The following is a 16,887-nucleotide window of genomic DNA, read 5'->3' as shown; positions in this document are numbered from 1 at the left end:
ATTTGACGGGGCAATGGGACATAATATGGGACGATATCAGTGGGGAAAACATCCAACAATTCTATCAATCAATTGCAAGCCGAATAACTGCTTCCATAACGGCTAGAGGTGGACCAACGCGTTATTGAGTTGTTCAGTTCCTGAAGCTTTTCCTCTGGAATAAATAATTTGAATTGTGATCGTTTGTTTGCCCGTACATATACAGCACATCTACCGATTTTCGTCGCATTTTGGCATCTACTTCGTGGAGCATCTATTTTTTGTCTTACAGTGCAAAATACACGTGACAAATGTTCTTTACTTTACATGATAATTACCGTAGCAGGCTGCGTTGTTCAACACACTACATTTTTACTTCTCTTTCTTCATTCGAAAACAGTTTTATGAAATATTTTGCGAACGTGATTCTGATTTCAGTCAGTAAATTAATATGCGACAAGTCGCTCTCTCTCAGCCATTTTCTGAAGAATTCCCTCTTTTTCTGTTGTTACAGCTGGTATGATTGTGACGCAAGCTTTCTTTTGGGCGTTTGACATCTTAATCTTGCAAAATCACCTTACCGTCTGTCAGTATTGACAATAATATTGATGGTGTGCGGGTTGCTTCATTTATTGAAGTGCTGACGAACTATTATTGTCAATAAATATTGAACATGTTCAGGCCCCTTAATGGTCCAACTTATTCTGTGCACACACTACTGGTATTTCAGACATGTACCTAAAAATATACCAAAAATTGATTACATAACTGTAATTTTTCGTGGTGGTCACAAATATTATATTGATAATTGTCACATTAGGTCCGTCTATTTGTAAGTGAATGAAAATACTCTACTGGCCATTACAATTGCAACACCAAGAAGAAATGCAGATAATAGACGGGTATTCATTGGACAAATATATTATACTAGAGCTGACATGTGATTACATTTTCACGCAATTTGGCTGCGCATATCCTGAGAAATCAGTATCCAGAACAACCACCTCTGGCCACAATAACGGCCTTGATACGCCTGGGCAATCAGTCAAACAGAGATTGGATGGCGCGTACAGGTACAGCTGCCCATGCAGCTTCAACACGATACCACAGCTCATCAAGAGTAGTGAGTGGCCCATTGTGACGAGCCAGTTGCTCGGCCACCATTGACCAGACGTTTTCAATTCGTCAGAGATCTGGAGAACGTGCTGGCCAGGGCAGCAGTCGAACATTTTTGTATCCAGAAAGACCCGTACAGGACCTGAAACATGCGGTCGTACATTATCCTGCTTGAATGTGCGGTTTCGCAGAGATCAAAATAAAGGTAGAGCCACGGGTCGTAACACATCTGAAATGTAACGTCCACTGTTCAAAGTGCCGTCAATGCGAACAAGAGATGACCGCGACGTGTAACCAATGGCACCCCATACCATCACGCCGGGTGATACGCCAGTATGGCGATGACGAATACACGCTTCCAATGTTGCGTTCACCGCAATGTCGTCAAACACGGATGCGACTATCATGATGAACAGAACCTGGATTCATCCGGAAAAATGACGTTTTGCCATTCGTGCACCCAGGTTCGTCGTTGAGTACACCATCGCAGGCGCTCCTGTCTGTGATGCAGCGTCAAGGGTAACCGCAGCCATGGTCTCCGAGCTGATAGTCCATGCTGCTGCAAACGCCGTCGAACTGTTCGTGCAGATGGTTGTTTTGCAAACGCCCCCATCTGTTGAGTCAGGGATCGAGACGTGGCTGCATGATCTGTTATAGCTACGCGGATAAGATGCCTGTCGCGACACGATAAACCGCAATCGCGATAGTCTACAATCCGACCTTTATCAAAGTCAGAAACGTGATGGTACGCATTTCTCCTCCTTACACGAAGCATCACAACAGCGTTTCACCAGTATGAGAAATCGGTTGGAAACTTTCCTCATGTCAGCACGTTGCAGGTGTCACCACCGGCGCCAACCTTGTGTGAATGCTCTGAAAAGCTAATCATTTGCGTATCACAGCATCTTCTTTCTGTCGGTTAAATTTCGCGTCTGTAGCACGTCATATTCGTGGTGTAGCAATTTTAATGGCCAGTAGTGTAATTTTATCATACCGCACTCATTTTGCTTTTATTTTTTGAAAGGCGCCTTTATCGGCCTGAAATATACAGTATACATTTTTATGTGTGCACGAATGCATATTTCAGGCAACTGACCATGTCTTTCAAAAACTAAAAGCGAAACGTGTATGACATGACAACATTGGTTTTATTCAGTTGCACATAAACAAGCGTATCGTGATAACTATCAGCGTAATATTAGAAACAACGTAGGACGACCTGACAACAGAGGCTACAGATGATTAAAATACATACAGTCATCACCGCAAAAAATGTCGAAGACGAATCAATCATCGCGCAAGATGATGCTGAGTTTTTGTTGGGACAGCCATTGTATGGTGTTACGCTTTGCTCGTAACCGACACACGACCACGGGAGCATACTACGTGCAATTACGTTGTACATGATGCTTCTTGGGTCTTTGCCCCATATTCGTCTGCCACGAAACCCAGATGAAAACCCCATAGTGAGGCCAAAAAGGCGGCTGGAAAGTTGAGCGGGCTACACCAGTACCCTAGAGAGGAAGCAGGGATAATCCGCTGAATTACAACCCCATGTCACCCCATACCATCACGCCGGGTGATACGCCAGTATGGCGATGACGAATACACGCTTCCAATGCCCCTCGATTTTCAGTAGGGTTTTGGAACATTGGGAGTGTTCAAACATTATAAATTATCTCGAAGAAAACGATTTATTGAAAAATAGTAAGCACGGATTCAGAAATTATCGGTCTTGTGAAACACAACCAGCTCCTTATTCTCACGAAGTAAAGAGTGCTATCAACGGGGTGTGTCAAATTGATTTCATATTTTTAGATTTCCAGAAGGCTTTCGACACCGTTCCACACAAACGACTTTCCAGTATCATCTCAGTTGTGCGACTGGATTCGTGAGTTCCTGTCACATTTCGCAGTAATTGACCAGTAGTCATTGAGTAAAACAGAAGTAATATCTGGCATACCCCAAGGAGGTGTTACAGGCCCTTTGCTGTTCCTGCTCTTCAAAAATGACACAGGAGACAATCTGAGCAGGCCTCTTAGATTGTTTGCGGATGATGCTGTCATTTACCGTCTTCTAAAGTCGTTACATGATCAAAACCAGTTGCAAAATGATTTAGACGAGTTATTTGTGTGGCTCGAAGAGTGGCAATTAACTTTAAGTGATGAAAAGTGTGATGCAGTCCACATGACTACTAAAAGAAATCCGCTCATTTTCGGTTATGCAATAAATCACACAAATCTAATAGCTGTAAATTCAACTAAAAACTTAGGGATTATTGTTATGAATAACTTAAATTGGAACGATTGCATAATGTTTTGGGGAAACCTCAAATGGTTCAAATGGCTCTGAGCACTATGGGACTTAACATCTGAGGTCATCAGTCCCCTAGAACTTCTTAAACCTAACTAACCTAAGGACATCACACACATCCGTGCCCGAGGCAGGATTCGTATCTGCGATCGTAGCGGTCGCGCGGTTCCAGACTGAAGCGCCTAGAACCGCTCGGCCACACCGGCCGGCTCTGGGGAAAGCAAACCAAATATTACGGTTTATTGGCAGAACATTTACAAGGCACAACAGTTCTGCTGAAGAGATTGCTTACACCACGCTTGTCTGTCCTCTTCTAGAGTACTGCTGTGCGTTATTGGATCTGCATCAGATGAGACTGACGGAGGACATCGCATAATTTCAAAGAAGGACTGCTCGTTTCATATCATCGCGAAATAGAGGAGATGTTGCCACGGATATGATACGTGAAATGTGGTGGTAATCATTGAAACGCTTTACGTTGCGGCAGCAACATTTCGGGAAATTTCAATCACAAACTCTCTTCTCCGATTGCGATAGTATTTTGTTGGTGCCCACCTGCTTAGGGAGGAACGATTATCAAAATAAAAAAAATCGGAGCTCACACAGAAGGATTTAAGTGCTCGTTTTTCCCGCGCGCCGTTCGAGAGTGGAACGGTATAGAAACACCTTGACAGTCGTTCGATGAATCCAATGCCAGACACTTAACTGTGAGTGGCAGAGTAATCATGTGGATGTAGATCAAGATGTAGATTTATTTTAGATAGGACACGCCCTGAACCGCCAAAATGCTAACTTCTACAAGCAATGTCTCTGTTAAGTCTTCAGTCGTTGGGAAAAATGTATCGCAAGGGTGAATGTGTAGACAAGGACCATCACCGTCGCTAAGATTCATGGTCGGACCTTGAAATTCCTAGATGATAATTAAGGCCTTGTGACCACCCTATAATTATTGAACTATTTAAAAAAACGTAAATTAGTTACAAACTTCGGCGTGAATACACTTTATTTAACATGTGAGTGTGATGTCCTGATCCCATGCCCCTCCATACCACATCTGATGATGGATCACTGGGGATGACGCGGCTGTCGATCGTCTTCAGCCCCTGATCGTGAGGTTCCCTTTTTTATTTGCGCTCGTCTTTAGCCTTGGTAATAGTTGTCCTTCATGGGTCTTCTATTAACACTCGACATTACTGTCTGAAGATGACAAACACACGCTTCGTTGAAACGTCGCAGTTTACTGGAACTCTTATCACATGCGCCATACGAGGTGCATTCAAGTTCTAAGACCTCCGATTTTTTTTTCTCCGGACCGGAAAGAGATAGAAACATGCGTATTGTTTTAAAATGAGGCCGCATTCATTGTCAATACATTCCAGAGATGGAATTTTACCGCCAGTGGTGAGAATGAGAACTGTTTTAAATACTTAAAATGGCGACGTTTTCCTTGAACAGCGTGCAATCATTAGCTTTCTGAATTTGCGTGGTGTGAAACCAATTGAAATTCATCGACAGTTGAAGGAGACATGTGGTGATGGAGTTATGGATGTGTCGAAAGTGCGTTCGTGGGTGCAACAGTTTAATGAAGGCAGAACATCGTGTGACAACAAACCGAAAAAACCTCGGGCTCGCAAAAGCCGGTCTGACGACACGATCGAGAAAGTGGAGAGAATTGTTTTGGGGGATCGCCGAATGACTGTTGAACAGATCGCCTCCAGAGTTGGCATTTCTGTGGGTTCTGTGCACACAATCCTGCATGACGACCTGAAAATGCGAAAAGTGTCATCCAGGTGGGTGCCACGAATGCTGACGGACGACCACTTGGCTGCCCGTGTGGCATGTTGCCAAGCAATGTTGACGCGCAACGACAGCACGAATGGGACTTTCTTTTCGTCGGTTGTGACAATGGATGAGACATGGATGCCATTTTTCAATCCAGAAACAAAGGGCCAGTCAGCTCAATGGAAGCACACAGATTCACCGCCACCAAAAAAATTTCGGGTACTTTTGTACTCTGTCGTCAGTGATGAAAAAATGATGGTGTCCATTTTCTGGGACAGCGAGGGCGTAATCCTTACCCATTGCGTTCCAAAGGGCACTACGGTAACAGGTGCATCCAACGAAAATGTTTTGAAGAACAAATTCCTACCTGCACTGCAACAAAAACGTCCGGGAAGGGCTGCACGTGTGCTGTTTCACCAAGACAGTGCACCCGCACATCGAGCTAACTTTACGCAACAGTTTCTTCGTGATAACAACTTTGAAGTGATTCCTCATGCTCCCTACTCACCTGACCTGGCTCCTAGTGACTTTTGGCTTTTTCCAACAATGAAAGACACTCTCCGTGGCCGCACATTCACCAGCCGTGCTGCTATTGCCTCAGCGATTTTCCAGTGGTCAAAACAGACTCCTAAAGAAGCCTTCGCCGCTGCCATGGAATCATGGCGTCAGCGTTGTAAAAAATGTGTACGTCTGCAGGGCGATTACGTCGAGAAGTAACGCCAGTTTCATCGATTTCGAGTGAGTAGTTAATTAGAAAAAAAATCGGAGGCCTTAGAACTTGAATGCACCTCGTACATTCACGGAACTCTCTCACATATGGTACTCCACAGCTGTCACGGTGCCTTTGGTTACTACCACAGGTCCCATGGAAGCCCACGTGAACGTCTTCCATAGCAAAACACTTCACCTTATCCTGCATCTATGGCGCAGGGCATGTTTCAGGTCGCTGTACACCTGGATGGCAGGATATCCAAGCACGACCACCATCCTGCCGTAGCAGCAACGGTAACTGATCTGACCAGACGACGTGTTTTCAACAACCCACTATCCAACATCGGTGATCCAATGCCCATTGCAACTGTAGTAGACGATGTCGTAGGGTCAACATGGGTCAAGTAAAAATCGTCTTCTGTGTACCCCCATGTTCAACAATGTGCGCGGAACCGTGTGCTCCATAACACTTGTGCGTGCTCAATTTTGTACTCTGTCGTCAGATCTGCCATAGATCGCAGCATGTCTTCCTTTTTCAGAGTGGGGGAACCTCTGACCTTCACACTGTCTGATGAACGGTGGACATCCAACACCTTGTCACCTACTTGTCGTTACACAGTACTTCAACAGTTTACATTTACGTTCACGACAGTAGGACGAGAACTGCCACTAGCTTTGTCATTTCCGAGATGCGCGTTCGCATTTCAGTTACGCAATGGTCAATGGTCATATTGTTTTGACTCATCAGAGTATAAACCATACTAGCATTAAGTTGCGCCGGCCGCGGTGGTCTAGCGGTTCTAGGCGCTCAGTCCGGAACCGCGCGACTGCTACGGTCGCAGGTTCGAATCCTGCCTCGGGCATGGATGTGTGTGATGTCCTTAGGTTAGTTAGGTTTAAGTAGTTCTAAGTTCTAGGGGACTGATGACCACAGATGTTAAGTCCCATAGTGCTCAGAGCCATTAAGTTGCCCCAGGCATTCCAGAGGCATGCTTACATGCCACACAAATTAATCACCACAAGTAGGAATGCAACAGCTGCCCGCCTTCTCTCTCTCATATGTACACTACTGGCCATTAAAATTGCTACACCACGAAGATGACGTGCAACAGACGCGAAATTTAACCGACAGGAAGACGATGCTCTGATATGAAAATGATTAGCTTTACGGAGCGTTCACACAAGGTTGGCGCCTGTGGCGACACCTACAACGTGCTAATATGAGGAAAGTATCCAACCGATTTCTCATACACAAACAGCAGTTGCCCGGCGTTGCCTGGTGAAACGTTGTTGTGATGCCTCGTGTAAGGAAGAGAAAAGCGTACAATCACGTTTCCGTCTTTGATAAAGGTCGGATTGTAGCCTATAGCGATTGCGGTTTATCGTATCGCGACATTGCTGTTCGGGTTGGTCGAGAACTCAATGACTGTTAGCAGAATATGGAATCGGTGAGTTCAGGTGGGTAATACGGAACGCCGTGCTGGATCCCAACCGCCTCGTGTCACTAGCAGTCGAGATGACGGGCACCTTATCCGCATGGCTGTAACGGATAGTGCAGCCACGTCTCGATCCCTGAATCATCAGATGGGGACGTTTGCAAGACAATAACCATCTGCACGTACAGTTCGACGACGTTTGCAGCAGCATGGACTATCAGCTCGGAGATCATGGCTGCAGTTACTCTTGCCGCTGCATCACAGACCGGAGCGCCTGCGATGGTGTACTCAACGACGAACCTGGGTGCACGAATGGCAAAACGTCATTTTTTCGGATGAATCCAGGTTCTGTTTACATCATCATGATGGTCGCATCCGTGTTTGGCGACATCGCGGTGAACGGACATTGGAAGCGTGTATTCGTCATCGCCATACTGGCGTATCACCCGGCGTGGTGGTATGGGGTGCCATTGGTTACACGTCTGGGTCACCTCTTGTTCGCATTGACGGCTCTTTGAACAGTGGACGTTACATTTCAGATGTGTTACGACCCGTGGCTCTCCTTTTAATTTGATCTCTGCGAAACCGTACATTTCAGCAGGATAATGTACGATCGCATATTGCAGGTCCTGTACGGGATAGCGGGCCGCGGTGGCCGAGCGGTTCTAGACGCTTCAGTGAGGAACAGCGCGAGTGCTACGGTCGCAGGTTCGAATCCTGCCTCGGGCATGGATGTGTGTGATGCCCTTAAGTTAGTTAGGTTTAAGCAGTTCTAAGTTCTAGGGGACTGATGACCTCAGAAGTTAATTCCCTTAGTGCTCAGAGCCATTTGAACCATTTGCGCGAAAATGTAATCACATGTCAGTTCTAGTATAATATGTTTGTCAATGAATACCCGTTTCTCATCTGAATTTCTTCTTGGTGTAGCAATTTTAATGGCCAGTAGTGTATAAAAACACGTGGTTGACGATGCTAATGGAGACAGGGTTGGCAACACTTAAAAAAGGGAATGTACAACACTGAATGTGCACGTAAACACTGGACTATAGAGTAAACACGAAGATGACACACCAAAGCCTAAGGCAGATGGGGGAGGGGGAGGGGGAGGATCCGGACAGATGAGGGTAAAAAGGGGGGAGGAGAGGAAAAAACAAAATGGGGCTGGGGAGCCGATGGAGAGAGAGGACCATGTGGCACAGTTGGCTGTATTTATCCTGTCTGTAGATCAAACCTGTTGGCGAGGGCAAGCAGCTCCTCCGGCATCTGAGACAGCTCCGGAGTACTGTCGGTGTAGATGTAGCGAAGCAGCTCCTTGACTACGCGCGGCTTCACGTCCTGCATGTCGAACACGTAGCCAGATTTGGTGGCTACCTCCGGTGACTGCAACCTGGAAGCGAACACAGGACTGCGAGCGCGCAGGATCGTCGAGTGCGCCCTCAGCCGCTCCGCGCCGGATCCGGCCAGCAGCGTGACGTCAGCGTCCTCCTCCAGCTTGAGCAGCATTGCCAGGTCACCCTTGAGACTGTTGGCGGGTCCTGGAGCGGACTCCGCCACGCCGCGCACCACGACCACCTCGCTCTCCAGCAGTAGCTCGTCTGACTGCACATCCTTCGGTTGGCTGAAGCCTCGCAGCCACTCCTTCCTCTGCACCTCGCCCACTTTGAACAGCTCAGACTCTATGACAGGCAGCTGTCGACACGAAAATGTTTACACCTATTAATGATGAATCCAGATAACGGTTAGTTTAGCTTCAGAAAAGGCAAAGGCACCAGAGAGACATTTTCAGCGCTGCATTTGGTAACGAAGGACACAATAAAAATCAGTATACTTCCAAAGGACTTAGCTAATTAACCCCCTAAGTCACTAAATATTATATCCGATATAACAATGAAATACATGTCAGTATGTGAATAAAATTTTCTCGGGTTCCCAACCGCGTCAATTGCTTAAAAGTACACGAGCTTTCGGCCAAGCACTCCTTGGCCATTGTCATGTGATATGACTACCACTGGGATGTTGGTGTGCTCTTATATACGCTAGATGCCGGCTGTGACGTCACTGGTGCCCGTGACATTGCCATATATGGGCATGTTTTGAGTCGGTGTTCGATGTGCCCTCTTCAACCGCGCGATCGCTGGACCCCACGCAGCGCTGAGCTGCAAGCCACCGTCTCTATTCAGGTCTAGTACCTTCCGCACAGGAAGTCGAACACGCGCCAGAACAAATGGACGCGGCCAGCCCATAGAGGGCTCCGCGTCCGCGGCGGCTCTTCCGCGCAGCGGCTCTCGCGCAGCCACCGCTACACCACGTGCAGACCGCGGCCAATAGCCGCTCCCTCCGGTTTCGTATATAGGGACCCGCTCTGCCCTAGTCCAGGGCTTCCGACCCTCCTTCTCTGCTGACGACCAACTCCTCAACCTTGTTCACCTTCTGTCCCTCCATCTCAACTCCCGTCGCTCCGCCATTTTTGTTTCCCTTGACCTCCAAAATGCCTATGACCGTGTATGGCATCCCGGTTTTCTCTTTAAACTACAAACCTACGCCCTGCCTATCAATTTTGTCCGTCTGGTCGCTTCCTTCCTCTCGCACCGTCCTTCCTATGTCACCCTCCACAACACCAACTCCCGTATCTTTTATCCCACGTCTGGCGTCCCCCAGGGTTCTGTCCTCTCCCCTCTCCTTTATCTCTTGTATACAGCTGATATGCCCAAGCCACCCCCACCAGTCCACCTTCTCCAGTATGCTGATGACACCGCCTTCCTGGCTCTCTATCCTACCCTTCAACGGTCTCAACGTACACTCCAAACCCACCTTAACCAGTTCACCACTTGGTGTAACCAGTGGTTCCTCCGTCTCAACCCCTCCAAAACCCAGGCAATCATCATAGGCCACACCACTCGCTCCTTCCGCCTCCATGATTTCTACCTCACCCTTTATGGTTGTCCTATCCAACTCACCCCCACCCTGAAATACCTTGGCCTCACCCTTGACCGACACCTCACCTGGACCCCTCATCTCCTGACCATCCAGCAGAAAGCCCATTCCCGCCTCCGCCTTCTGAAACTCCTGTCTGGCCGGACATGGGGATTGCATCCTTCTACCATCCTCCACACCTAAAAATCCCTCATCCGTCCTATCCTCTGTTATGCCAGTGTTGCCTGGATCTCCGCCCCCACCCGCTTTTACAAGGCCCTCCAAATCCTTGAACGCCATGCGCTCCGCCTTGCCTTCCGTATCCGCCTTCCTTCCCCCACACGGCTCCTGTATGAACTGATCCCCTTCCCCCACCTCCTCCTGTTCCTCCAACATCTCCGCATCCTTTACATTGTTCGCAGGCTTGATCCCCCCCACCCTCTGGTTTCCTCCTTCCTCTCCACCCCCCGCCCGTTGCCGCGCCTCTATCGCTGTATCCCTCCCTCTCTCCACCTCCACACCCTCCATCTCTTTCATCAGGGCAATTTCCAACGCCTCCCCCTCCCGGATGACGAACTTCGCCGTGACATCTACCCTTCCTTCCAACTATAACCTGGCCTTGTTCCCCCCCCCTCCCCAGGGCCCCCGTTTTCCTCTTCCCTCCTTCCCCCAGAGCGGATTTTTCTCCATCCCCCCCTCCCCAGAGACCGTGCACCCCATACTTGCCTCCTTCCTTCCCACATCCCTCCCTACCTGGCCTTCTTCAGCGCGCCCCCCGATCATCTCCCCCATCCCTTCCCCTCCCTCCCTTCTTCAGGTCTCCCTCATCTCCTAGCGCCTGGCAGATCCTCTGTATTGATCGTCATCAGTGTGCCACATCAGTGTTGTGTCTAGTGCTGTTTGTCCTGTGCGTCAAGAGGTGTGATTTTAATTGTGTACTGCCTTGAGGTTCGCCGTCAGTGTTACGTTATGTGCTGTGCCTTGTGTTCTTTTAATCGTCGCAGCGTGTGGCTTTTTGTGTGTGCTACTTTTAAACAGTTTTTTTTAACTCAATTTTAGTCACCCCATTTTTTGTCTATTGCCTTCCATGTTGTTCCCCCTTTTTTATATCTATGTTCACCTTATTCTCTCCTTTGCTGTTTTTAAATGTCTTCTATTGTTTTGTTCTATGTCTTTCGGCTGAAGAGCAGCGTATATGCTGCTGCCAGCCCGCCCCGATGGGGAATTGAAATACAATAAAGAAAAAAAAAACCTAGTCCAGTCAGTCTAGTACTCGCTCTAGATTGCGTCTCTATCTCGGCGGTACTGCGTTCTGGTCGTTGCTCATTGTTGACATTTGCCTGGCTCTGGTTCCGAGTGGATTTACTGTTGGTGTTTGGTGTTGTGGTTTCTACAAGCCTCCGTTGTTTATCTCTTCCTTGTTGTGCGGGTCATAGTCGGTCGTGGTCGGTTGTCGTTGGTCTGTCGTCCGACTCGTCCTTGTGTTTACCCGGTGGTGCATGCTCTACCGCCGGCGGCTTCCCTGCCTGGTGGCTCTGATCTGTAGCACAAGGCGTTCCCGCATTTGGTTTTGGTTACTACATCAGGGTGTTTGCGATAATTTTTATTTCAATAGCTTCCTTTCCCAGAAGCCGTTAGTGCGAGCCACGACAGAGGTATCGTCAAATTTTATGTGGTGACCGTTTTCTAACGCATGCTCAGCTAACGCAGATTTCTCTGGATAACGTAGGCGCTACTACCTCTCATGTTCCTTCCTGCGTTGTTCCACAGTGCGCACCACTGATGTACTTCTGGCCACACTCAAAAGAAATTTCGTAGACTCTAGGTGTTCTGAGACCTACTGCGTCTTTAACTGGTCTCAGTAATTGACGGATTTTCGTTGGAGGCCTGAAGATTGATTTCATCTTGTTGGGATTGGGATTGTTTGGGGAAGGAGACCAAACAGCGAGGTCATCGGTCTCATTGGATTAGGGAAGGGTGGGGAAGGAAGTCGGCCGTGCCCTTTCGGAGGAACCATCTCGGCATTTGCCTGGAGTGATTTAGGGAAATCACGGAAAACCTAAATCAGTATGGCCGGACACGGCTTTGAACCGTCGTCCTCCCGATTGCGACTCCAGTGTCTAACCACTGCGCCGCCTCGCTCGGTTTTGATCTTGTGTCTTTTCAACAGGAGGCATATCTTGGCTGACACAGAGCCACAGAATGAAAGCAAGTTTCTTTTCCTGCTCTTCGTTGGTGGTCTTATTCTGATATTCCCCAGAAATCACTTCTTTCACTTGATGGGCGCTGTAGCCGTTATTCCTGAAAACCTTGCGTAGGTGGCTCAGTTCATGGGGCAGGTTGTCGTCGTCTGATATTCCTCTTGCACGATGCACCAATGTTTGTAATACTGTGCGCCTCTGTGCTGGATGATGATGGCTGGTGGCGTGCAGGTACAGGTCTGTGTGGGTGGGTTTTCTGTAGACGCTGTGGCCAAGGCACCCATTTCGTTTACGATGGACAAGGACGTCGAGGAAGTGCAATGCATTAACTTTTCCCACCTCCATGGTGAACTGAATAGTACTGTTGATGCCACTGAGGTGTTCCAAAAACTCGTCTAGTTTCTCTTACGTCCTCCTATTTCGTGTACAACGGCCAGTATTACCATCAGACAGACGGCGTAGCAATGGGTAGCCCGTTGGCTCCAGCTGTTGCAAACCTCTTCATGGAGAATATTGAGGATATTGCCATAGATACTGTGCCATTGAATCCGAAGTGTTTTTTTCGATACGTTGACGACACTTTCGTCATTTGGCCACACTTACGCGAGAAACTAGCAGCTCAGTGCTCCGTGGGATCCAGCGATCGCGCGGCTGAAGAGGGCACATCGAACGCCGACTCAAAATGTCCATATATGGCAATGTCACGGGCACCAGTGACGTCACAGCCGGCAGCTAGCGTATATAAGGGCAATACACAATACTCAATACACAATACACAAGGCATGAACTGTTGCCACACCCGCCTTATACACCAGCTATGGCTCCTTCAGACTTCCATCTCCTCCCAAAACTGAAAATTTTTCTTGGTGGACCAAGATGCACTTCAAACGAAGAACTGATAGCCGGAGTTGACAACTATTTTGCAGTCCTGGAGGAAACTCATGTCATTGTTGGACCAAGTGCATTAACCTACAAGGAGACTACGTTGAAAAATAAAAAAAAGGTTCCAGTGATGTAAATACTTTTTTTCGTTTCCGTTCCGAGAACTTTTCAAACCACCCCCGTATTTGACATACGTTTCAACCTGACATCTCTGCCTGATCCTCCGACAAAAGATCTTAACAGGCGGAGAGACAGAGATACAGCAGAACGATGCTATAAGGTTTCTGTTTTTACCGACTGAAGTACGGAATCCTAATAAAATACAAATTAAAAAAAAAATCAAACAAGTGTATGATTTACCCAGAAAATGCTCCACTGTTTAAAGTATTAATAAAAAATGAAGATCATCCGTAGGGTTCGAAACCCGGCAACCCGTCTTCCTAACTGCCTGTGGAGGTTCCTACAGAGCAAAACAGAGGGTTCAGACATTAGACACATATCGCACAATTGGTGCGAGCGGCCTGTGCGGTAAATGCGAAAAGAACAGGATGCCCAGCTGTAATCTGTTGCTGTCGTGCAATCGAGACAAACTGATTTATGGCAGGAGCAGCAGAAGGCTTCCAGAATTGCCAGGAAAACATTGTTCGTGTTTTCTATATACAGAAACACTCTACAAAATAGTGACTAGCTGCAAAAGACTCATCTAACCCTGCCCTTGAAGCTGTGTTTTTCTTCATTCCAGTCACAGTGTAGTTCTCAAACAAAAATAGGCCTACACTTTTTTCATAACAAACTGTGTGAAGAACCCCATTCTTGGGCAAAGCTTGGGCAAAGCTCCACAATTTCATGAGGGCTCTGGTTAACGGATGCGCACAGTGTGCCAGCTAACTTTATCGCAAACATAAAATGTTACTCACAAGGGAGACTCCCCATGACACCGCCGTCAGATTTAGTGGTAAGAGAGCCCAGGGGATAGACGGATCAAGCATGAAAACAGGAAGAAGCTGTACTCAATTGTGAGAAACAAATCAAAAATGGAAACCTTGAAAGGCCCAATAACAAGAAGTGCAATAAAGAGCAGCCTAAAACGGCAACGGCGTCGGGGTATATCGCGGTACTCGGGATTGGGACTTTCGTTTAATTCTATATATGCAGTGATTAATCAAAAAAATAATTACTGAATGCTGCAATATTATTTACTCTGTTAAATATTGTGGGCTAGCATGAGACTCTGAAATAACCGAATACTACGTTTCTAGCATTTGTAGACTTAGAGAAAGCTTTTGACAATGTTGACTGGAATACTCTCTTTCAAATTCTGAAGGTGGCAGGGGTAAAATATAGGGAGCGAAAGGCTATTTACAATTTGTATAGAAACCAAATGGCAGTTATAAGAGTCGAGGGACATGAAAGGGATGCAGTGGTTGGGAAGGGAGTGAGACAGTGTTGTAGCCTCTCCCCGATGCTATTCAATATGTATATTGAGCAAGCAATAAAGGAAACAAAAGACAAATTCGGAGTAGGTATTAAAATCCATGGAGAAGAAATAAAAGCTTTGAGGTTCGCCGATGACAATGTAATTCTGTCAGAGACAGCAAAGGACTTGGAAGAGCAGTTGAACGGAATGGACAGTGTCTTGAAAGGAGGGTATAAGATGAACATCAACAAAAGCAAAACGAGGATAATGGAATGTAGTCGAATTAAGTCGGGTGATGCTGTGGGTATTAGATTGGGAAATAAGACACTTAAAGTAGTATAGGAGTTTTGCTATTTGGGGAGCAAAATAACTGATGACGGTCGAAGTAGAGAGGATATAAAATGTAGACTGGCAATGGCAAGGAAAGCGTTTCTGAAGAAGAGAAATTTGTTAACATCGAGTAAAGATTTAAGTGTCAGGGAGTCGTTTCTGAAAGTATTTGTATGGAGTGTAGCCATGTATGGAAATGAAACATGGGCGATAAATAGTTTAGACAAGAAGAGAATAGAAGCTTTCGAAATGTGGTGCTACAGAAGAATGCTGAAGATTATATGGGTAGATCACATAACTAATGAGGAGGTGTTGAATAGGATTGGGGAGAAGTTTGTGGCACAACTTGACTAGAAGAAGGGATCGGTTGGTAGGACATGTTCTGAGGCATCAAGGGATCACCAATTTAGTATTGGGAGGGCAGCGTGGAGGGTAAAAATCGTAGAGGGAGACCAAGAGATGAGAACACCAAGCAGATTCAGAAGGATGTAGGTTGCAGTAGGTACTGCGAGATGAAGCAACTTGCACAGGATAGAGTAGCATGGAGAGCTGCATCAAACAACAACGATAACATACGTACGGGTATCAGCTATTCCGAAGTATGCACGAAATAATATTTTACAGACAGCGCGCGACTCATCGCCTTCTAACAGATAGTACAATATGCATTAGATGAGTATATGTGCCAAGCAAGATAGTAAGAGATGGAAAAGAGCCACCGTGGTACAACAACCGAGTTAGAAAACTGCTGCGGAAGCAAAGGGAACTTCACAGAAAATACAAACATAGCCAAAGCTTTGCACACAAACAAAAATTACACGAAGCGAAATGTAGTGTGAGGAGGGCTATGCGAGAGGCGTTCAACGAATTTGAAAGTAAAGTTCTATGTACTGACTTGGCAGAAAATCCTAAGAAATTTTGGTCTTATGTCAAAGCGGTAGGTGGATCAAAACAAAATGTCCAGACACTCTGTGACCAAAATGGTACTGAATTATAGAGTAATAATAATAATGGTTTATTTGTCCATAATAACTTTTACAGTCGTGGACATAGTCAGTCAGTACATACACGAACAATAATAATAGTTTAGTAGTAGAAATAAAGTACATAGAACATTAAAAATCCTTGATGGAGTACAAACATTTAGCAATTAACAGCTGCATTAATTTTATTTTAAATATGTTTCCTTTTAACATTTTTATGGTATTTGGCAGTCTGTTGTAAAAAAATCTTCCAGCAGAAAATGGATTATGATCGGTTGCTTTCTTATTTCTGAATTTTATGTGGTAATCCTCTTTCTTCCTTGTATTATCACTATAGATATCACTATTTATTACACTGTGCTCCATATTTTCTTTTACAAACAGTATCGTCCTTAGAACATATAATGAATACACTGTTAGTATATTATACTTAATGAAGTATTCTCTACAGGATTGACGTTTACTAATATTCGCTATTATCCTAATTGCTCTCTTCTGGGCTCTAAAAGCCCTATCCATGTATACCGTTGGTGCCCCGCCCCAAATCTCAATACCGTATTGTATGTGGGAGTGTATAATACCAAAATAGATTTGTCTTAAGACTGGTGACGCTATTATGCTAGAAAGGCGTTTTAGCAGGTAGGTATTGCACGAGATTTTTTTTACACATGTAGCTGATGTGTTCCTTCCATGTAAGATGTTCATTAACTATAATACTCAGGAATTTATGTTTATCAGTTGTTTCAATTGATAACTCTGGCTCAGTATCCACTTGATTTCTAATTTAGCATAAACTCCATTAGAACTGTCTTTTCCTTACTTAA

The 16,887-nt window shown here is 46.1% G+C and overlaps 2 protein-coding genes across 3 annotated transcripts in view; one reads left to right on the top strand and one right to left on the bottom strand.

Moving 5' to 3' along the window:
- LOC126210534 (UDP-glucosyltransferase 2-like) overlaps positions 1-16,887 on the top strand; it is a 706,192-nt gene that overhangs the window by 317,186 nt on the left and 372,119 nt on the right. The window lies entirely within an intron of this gene.
- Positions 1-16,887, bottom strand: part of LOC126210537 (speckle-type POZ protein-like) — a 54,751-nt gene that overhangs the window by 6,799 nt on the left and 31,065 nt on the right. For both annotated transcript variants that reach the window (XM_049939788.1, XM_049939789.1), the window contains one exon: positions 8,569-9,026. In XM_049939788.1, the coding sequence (XP_049795745.1) occupies positions 8,569-9,026 (458 nt within the window). The remainder of the gene's footprint in view (positions 1-8,568; positions 9,027-16,887) is intronic.

The sequence above is a fragment of the Schistocerca nitens genome, chromosome 10 (genome assembly GCF_023898315.1).
Source record: "Schistocerca nitens isolate TAMUIC-IGC-003100 chromosome 10, iqSchNite1.1, whole genome shotgun sequence".
Taxonomy (NCBI): domain Eukaryota; kingdom Metazoa; phylum Arthropoda; class Insecta; order Orthoptera; family Acrididae; genus Schistocerca; species Schistocerca nitens.
This window is presented reverse-complemented; position numbering and strand designations above follow the sequence as displayed.